This window comes from Brassica napus, chromosome A3 (assembly GCF_020379485.1).
Source record: "Brassica napus cultivar Da-Ae chromosome A3, Da-Ae, whole genome shotgun sequence".
Lineage (NCBI taxonomy): Eukaryota > Viridiplantae > Streptophyta > Magnoliopsida > Brassicales > Brassicaceae > Brassica > Brassica napus.
The window spans coordinates 25586938-25594920 of record NC_063436.1 but is presented as its reverse complement, the minus strand read 5'-3'; the positions used below and the strand labels follow the sequence as shown (position 1 = coordinate 25594920).

The window sequence follows — 7983 nt, the reverse complement described above, 5'->3', positions numbered from 1 at the left end:
CAGTAGACAACTGTGCATTTCAGCATAGGGCGGGTGATTTGGGTCGTATCTAGTATAGTTCGCTATTTAAGAGAAATGTTGTGGGGATGCTAGTAAATGAGATGAGTTGTGTTGTTTCATGATTTAGCATTTTGCAATAAAAAAGTATATTAGCTTTTACCAAAAATATATTCCCTCTGTTTTATAAGTTTTTTTTTTGTTACACAAAAAAATTCACTTTACAATTCCAATGAAAATTATATTTACTTTCAGTTGAAAATTAATTGCAAATTGCATTAGTTTTATAAATAATTTTATTTATCTCAAATACTATTAGTCAGAAAGATGTAATTAATAACAATTTACATAATATTTTTACTATTTTCTTAGTCTTGTGAAATGTGTCAAAGTGACACTTATTCAAAAACGGAGGGAATATGATTTAACCATTTTTCCTTTTAAAATGTGGTTCCACAAATTCAAAAAACACAGTTTTGTCATTTTTCACTCAAAGAATAACTTTGCAGCCAAACCAATCACCACCATAATTGTACAACTTTCCACAGAAAATGTGAATCTATATGGTTGCCAAAATACATATGATTTACGTAGTACTGTAACTGTTAATTTATTATTTGTAATTTATTACTTCTAAATAAAATAAAATGGTAGAAAAAATAATGCAAAAACAGAATGTGTTATAAAATAACTTATTGTTCATTAATCTTTGTTTTTTTTATTAATTAAAAATTATGTCATAAAAAACTTTTGGAAACTTATAATAAAATTTATAAAATTAACAATGTATCTCAATAATCTTCTAAGATTATACAATATCAAGACTTTGATATTCAAACTATTTAAAATAAAAAGACTATTCTTAATAATAATTATTATTATTCAAAATTTTAAAATTCTAAACATAATATATAATTTTCATTAATATATATATATCCGCGAAACCGCGGGCAACCACCTAGTTTTATTTATATTTATAATAATTAAATGGTTCGTTATATCTTTTTCATTAATACAAGATTAATAATTTTTACTCTTATTTTTATTTATAATTTTGAGGTGTTTTAGACAGGCTGGTTATAGATTCAGTGTCGCATGAGATGACTTTGCATGGTCTGGTTAGGTGTATATTTATTTTTTTATTTGTTTTGTTTGTAAGTTATTCTCTATCTAAATTATTATTGTCAACCTAATTATTCTCTATCTAAATGAAAAGCCCGATTAAATTTACGTATGAGGGATTTGAATTTCTTGTAATGTTTAGGCCTTCGGCCAATTAATATACAGTGGACAAAAAAGCCCGAAAAGGCTCTATAGCCATGGTTTGGGCTTTGGAATATAGATCCAATATGTTTGGGCACATACCGAAGTCAAGTATCTGCTTGCAGGTTTTGGTGCCTGATTAATAATATACCTACCTAAAGCTTAACAATGAGTAACAGTCTATGCCGACAATCTTTCTACCGGTCCAGCCCAACCTGATAGTACGTTTTTTCTAGACTGTTCAAGTCTCTTTATTTTTAATGAAAAAAAACTTAAATTATCGAGAGCAAAAATGTTTGGCAAACACTAGAAAAGTCAACCGTAGTGGAGATAAACCAGTCTCTCGCCACAAACTTTGGGATTTGGTTTTAGACTAACAGAGAACTTTAGCTTCCATGATCCAGAAAGAAAACCCAAAAAGAAAGAGTAAATTGATGATAACAAGTGGCTAAACCAAAATCCTGAGTAGTAATCTCAAACCCTGTTCTAAAACCTGAATCAGAGCGCCTTGAAACCCAACAAATCCTCTTATTTTTTTTCAGATACAACCTATGGAAGAGAGACAAGTTCGTATCAGCACAAATAAGCAAATAATGAATATGTAAAGTCAACTCAATAACTGACCTTGACAAGATGTGGAATTCCAGCAGCTATGCCAATTCCAATGATGCCAAGTACAACAATGAACACTGGTTGCCAGGTGGGGATCTGATAGGATTGTTTCCACAGCGTTGCTGATATGCACTGCATAGCAAATGCTGAAGCTGCAGCAACAACCAATCTAATCTGGTACTTTTTTATAAACCCTCCAGCAAACATTGGAATCAGTCCTCCCAAGAGGATCCAAAAGACTGATTTCCCAATGGTCTTAAATGTCTTCTTAGCCCCCTCTTTTTTCACCTTCAAACACCAAACAAAATGGAAACAGTTAGAATTCATTTAGGCTACGTATGACTATATAATAATATAATAAGATAGACTCACATCTGTCTGAGACATCTGTGTGACTACGTTGTTGCATATCTGGCCGAACATTGAACCAATCAAGTTTGCAAGTGAATTCCAAAACAAATATGCCTTCAAGTCACTGTTTGAGTAAGTGACATTATAGGCTGTCGTCGTCACGAGACTTCCCAAAAAATTAGTCACAATTGATCTGATTTTTTTTTTGCTAAAAACACAATTGATCTGATTGCACTTAACAAAATAATAATGATAAGCTGGAATTAGTGAAATAAGGAAAAAAGAACTAATTAGATTTCTAGAGAAAGGGTAGAGAGATGTGATGAGAAAAGAAAAGAGATAAATGGGTTTTGGTTACTTTTTTAATTTGTTTTTTTTTTTTGTTACAGGATGTTGAGCGAAGCTCCTTGCTTTGTAAAGTTTATAAAAGTTCTTCACCACTAGGGTGAGAAAGATCTGTAGAAGTCTACGAAAGAGAAACCAGTCAGCACACTAAACACACATCTTTCATGGGGTCTTTACCTCTACGTATTCAGTCATGAAGATGAGGACACAGACTAGAGGATAGACTCGTCGGAAGTGTGGTTTAGCGGTGATTTGTGTGAGCTCCGATGATAGACGTCATGATGGACGGCGGCCCTCCGACTGAAGTCGGGGATGAACCCGGTGTGTTTTAGGCAAGAACTTGCTTTAGTCCGTTGGGTAAGGATGAAAGCAGAAACAATTTGAATCTAGCCGGCGATTTGCAGGGGAAACAGACCTCAAACTGGTAACTGACTAGTAGGTAGGACAGGGGAGTTTCCTTGTAACCAGCGGGTAACAAACTTTCTCGCCTGGGAGAGAATCGACTAAATTATATTGCGATATGTACTTGTGTTGATTAATATATGTCTCTCACTACAAGTCTTTCAAACTTTTCTTTGGTTCACAATTAGTTTTAGAAAAGAAAATAGACATTGACAGAAAAATTGTTCTAGTTAAGTTTTCAATTTTAGCACCAAAAAGTTAAACCTATTATAAATTTAACAAAAAAAAAGCGTTGGTATTATTCTTGTCGTAATTTATGTCTCTGTGCTAAAATATATCTAACAAAGAAAACTTTGGTATCATTTTGTATATCGTAGAAACAATTATCAGCTAAATTAAGGTCAAAACAATTATCATAATTTGTGTTGCTGCGTATACAACGACTGGAAAACTCAAAGATAAGGCGTTCAAGTTTCATAACTTAACCTAAATTGTAGTCCAGATGTATTTTATCAATGTTGCATCTATTCAAGAAATGCATCTCGTTGAAAAACAGAGGAGAAAGAAAAAAAACTTAAATTCAGGAGGTAATTATTTACTAAAACCAAAAACAAATACAAAGTCAATGCTCAGTTAGGATCCAAATTCCGAAGAATTGAGCGTATACCAAATAACATCCTGCTATTTCAGCAATAGTTCAGCAATAGGTGTCCATTTAGCTGTAAACTTTCTTCTTTTAAATTAGCTGTCTTTCTTGAATAATAAGACAAGGGAAAGATTTTTTATTAGCCGTTACATATTCTATTTAGTTGTTTTTATAGTTTTGAAAGAAATATAAAATACTTTCTTCCAGACCGAAATTCAATCTGGAACACATACGAGGAAACCGTAAAAACAATGATACCAGGTCCAAATTCAGACACCCACATGAGAAATCCTATAACATATATGTGGAGCACCGGAAGAAAAACATTAACACCTTTTTGCTAGAGTTAATTCTTTTTTTGTAACATTGCTAGAGTTAATTCATATTATCTTTTCATCATATAAAAGCTGCACCATTTTATAAATATCTAAAGTGGCATAAATATAAAAGTGTTAGTCAAAAAAAATATAAAAGTGGCCAAATATCAAAGAACAAATATATTGCAATATGTACTTGTGTTGATTAATATATGTCTCACTATAAATATTTTTTCTGTTTTAAAAAAAAACATTTTTTGATTCACACTTTTGTTTTTTTTTTGTTTTTTGGTAGATTGCATGAGACTCATGTCTCCTACTCTTTACTCAATCATAAAATCAATTACAAGCAAATTTGCCGAGGTCTAGACACCTCGTGAAAGTCCTCCAACGAAACAGAAACAACACTATCTGAAACAACTTCAAAGAAATGTAGACCAAAAGATAGAGAAAATGCATAGTTAGCTAATCTATCTGCTAGATAATTAGTTTTTCTATATACCTAAGAAATTTTGACTAACTAGTCTCTTGATATGAAGCCATAGCACATACGTACTAGAAACGACATGGGATGAGATTCGCACTTTTGTTTTAGAAATGGAAATAGACATTGAAAACTTTTTTTTCTTCTAAAAGCACCAATAAAAGTTAAATTTACTATATATTAATTTACCAAAGAACGTTGGTATCAGTTTTATTCTTGTCATAAATTATGTCCAAAAAAAAAACTTAAAAAGAGCGTATCTCTCTTTTTTTCTTCTTAACAACAAAGGAGCATATATCTCTTCTTTTTCTTCTTGAAGACAAACTTAATTTACCAGTTGTTCAAAAAAAAAAAGACAAACTTTACCAATTTAATCTTGCATTTCCAGTACCTGTTTCTCCTCTGATCACTGCGAGAGGCTTCTCCTTTCTTTTATATTCGTGTTTCCCTTTCCATATGCTTCAATTCAAGGTCCAATTTTGATCGTAGAAATTGTAGAAACAATTATCATAATATTAAGGTCAAAACAATTATCACCTTTAAACAAAAGATAGACTGAAGTTAACCTCAAAAAGATAGACTGAAGTTAACCTCAATTAGCATAATTCTAAAAATATTAAATTTTAATTTATATCATTTTTTATAGTGTAGAAGAACCGATTTCATATAGTGGGAAATAAGAATAGTTATTAGCGAAGTTCTTAGAAACAAACATACACGTCTTGATTATTCATAAAAAGATGTCTAAAGTGTTTAGGCCTTTACTTTCATTGCAAAATATACAGATAATGCTGAATTTATTTTGTGATGATCTACACGATTCCCACTAAAAGCATTGAGAGGTTTTCACTATCCAAAATACGACCCTCTCTCTCTCTCTCTATGTAAAATTATTCAGTACAAACAAAAACAGATGATGCGAAGTCGGAATTTGTAGAGAGAATACAAAGCTGAGAAAATGTTCAAAAAAGAAGAAGCTGAGAACATAGATATGTTACTTAGTTAGTAGTTACCTTAATAAATACTTATAAAGCAAGAGATGAGACGATAAAGCTTTTCGTGAAGCGTTTCCACCAGTTCTCCATATTCTTCATACCAATTTGTTGCCAAAAATCTGATTTAAATCCACCGCGGAAGATGAAGCCTGAAGGGTTGGAAGTTGATGGATTTAAAGACTTGATACCTATCATAGCACAATCGAGAACATAGGATAAATAAGCAAGAGTTTAAATCGAGGAGGTTTATACCAAATGCATTGATTAAGTAAATTTTCTATGAAAAAAGAATGCTAAATTTTCTAGAGATGATGTGTCAACTCTCATTAGTGGTTATAAACACTTTAAAATTCAATAACATGTTTTCCATGTGATGTATTCATATCTTATTCCTATGAAAATAACAATATAATAGTAACTATTTGATTCTGAAAATAACAATATAAGGGGAGGTTACTGGGCAAAGAATTCTAGAGGAATTGTTAAATTTTGAGATTTCATTGTTATTGGTTTGTGAATTTTTAAAATCTAAATAGAATCCATTGTTATTGGGGTGATGATTTTTAAATTCCACTCAAAATACTTTGTTATTGGAAAAATTTAGTTTTCATTGATTTTTTAAGATTCTATTAAAATCTCTTGTTATTGGGATGTAAATTTTCTTTGTTTTTACTCATAGTACTCAACTTTCAAAATATCATCTATACCCATAAGATTTTTGAAATCAATGTTATAAAATACATTTACATACAAAAACTCAAATTGAAGAATGAAATAATATACAAATCACAACTTTAACATAATACAATTCACAACTTAAAAAAATAGAAAATAATATTAAAATTTAAAATAAAAATTAAAAAAATAGTTTTAAAAAGCACTTTCGAATTTAAAAAAAACATTTCAAAAATAATAATTCAAATTTATTTTACAAAAAATCAAATTTAAAACATATATTTCGAAATTATATAAAAAATATTTTTTATTTTTTATTATTTATATATCTATAAAGTAAGAAGTAGAAATTATTTTTTTTGGTCATTTTATTTTTTGAGATCTTTTTTGTGACAAAAACTTTTTTAAAGTTGTTTAAGAATTGTCTTAATTGAAATGATTTTCTTTCTTTTTTTTTCTATACACAAGTAATGAAAATCTATGTAAAAGTATTTGACAAAATTTGTTAAATCTAGTTAACTTGTAAAATCCTCTCAGCTATTAATATCCATAGAAATTCATGTTCCAATAACCCCCGAAGAGTAACTATTTAGTTCTCCAACTATTTAGATCCCAGCGCATATATCAGCTATTTGTAGTAACAAAGCCAATTCTCTAATTTCTCTCTAAACCTCTTAAAGTGAGATAGATTTCCGGCGACCGGTGGCACTTCACCCGGTTGCCATCCCTTTTACTTTTGTTTTCCATTGTACTACATTATCTTCTGTTTTAATCGAATAGTTGTTTCGCTAGGCGACTTGTTTATATTCGTTTGACGACTTTGGTGTGTCTTTTCAAATTAATCGGAGTTGTTCTTTATGCTTATCATTGGCTTCCGATTTGGTTTGGACTAATAAGATCCGATTTTGATCGGAAAACCCTCTTTGCTTTCTTCATTAAAATTCCTCATCTTAGCTTGATTTCTTCAATTGAATATAAATCTACATGATTTATGGCCAATATATCAGGCTTCGCATGTAGTGTTTCGTTGTTTGATAAAATCGAGAGATTGGGAGAGATTAGACTAAGAAGAGTTGGGGTCCTTTTGGATGTCCTAGCAAATGGTCTACATCTCTATGTCTTTCAACCTCCTCGGAACTTTATGAAGATGGTGTTAGAAAAACATGGTCATAAGCCAAGGTGATCTGCAATATTTTGAGCCATGCAGTACTAAATGCAGTATCTATCTATAAGACTATAATTTAATAGATGGTGTTTGTGGAAAAAAAAAGTTAGTTCTTAGAAAGCCCGCAAGTATGTTACTAGCCCATCATAACTGAACCGGAATGAATCGTTAAATTGAAGCTGTGAACCACTGTCGTTGCGATCAAATACACTTTTCATTCGCCACATGTACCGCCCACGTGCAAATAGAAAACAATAGTAAGCACCTTACCTTGCCACGTGGAAAACACTATGCAAACAGAAATTACAAAAATCCTACAATATCAGCTTTGGTCAGGCCGGTCCAAGATTTTAGGATCCTGTTACTATGTCTAACAAATATGAGAGTCTAAAATTGTTTTTGAAAACCAATTTGTATGTAATTTTTTTCAAAATTTTTGAAAACCTGTTGTGAATGTTTTACCTAGCATGGTCCATGGCCGACTCGGTCTTGGTTTGCAAAAAAACAAGTTACGGTCCCTGGTTTCTCATAACTCTGCTTTATTGTTGGTTAATTGTGTTCAGTGGATTAAAACTGCAATCCGTATATGTGCATCTTTGAGCAATGCTATGTCATCACGTAAACATGGATATATTTGGAAACACGTGAATCGGTGTTGTTTCTTTACATTATATCATGAAACTTCCTTTTCATTTGGATTGTTCCTTTTCATAGTCCTCAAAACGTGAGGA

General features: G+C 31.1%; 1 protein-coding gene across 1 annotated transcript; it reads right to left on the bottom strand.

Moving 5' to 3' along the window:
* Positions 1-1513: 1513 nt before the first annotated feature.
* Positions 1514-3429, bottom strand: LOC111214706. Its single transcript, XM_048762803.1, has 3 exons — positions 2272-3429; positions 1885-2160; positions 1514-1809 (listed from the first exon to the last, which is right to left on the bottom strand). The coding sequence occupies exons 1-3, from the start codon at positions 2293-2295 to the stop codon at positions 1789-1791; spliced, it is 321 nt and encodes a 106-aa protein (XP_048618760.1). The 5' UTR covers positions 2296-3429; the 3' UTR covers positions 1514-1788.
* Positions 3430-7983: the final 4554 nt, after the last annotated feature.

Bases quoted from the DNA above. Each gene is read 5' to 3' on its own strand.
- LOC111214706 (XM_048762803.1), bottom strand. From the start codon at position 2,295: ATGTTCGGCCAGATATGCAACAAC. The intron at 2,161-2,271 runs GTAGTCACACAG...TGGTGTTTGAAG, and splicing joins TCGGCCAGATATGCAACAAC to GTGAAAAAAGAGGGGGCTAA. The intron at 1,810-1,884 runs GTCAGTTATTGA...TCTCTTCCATAG, and splicing joins GAATTCCACATCTTGTCAAG to GTTGTATCTGAAAAAAAATA.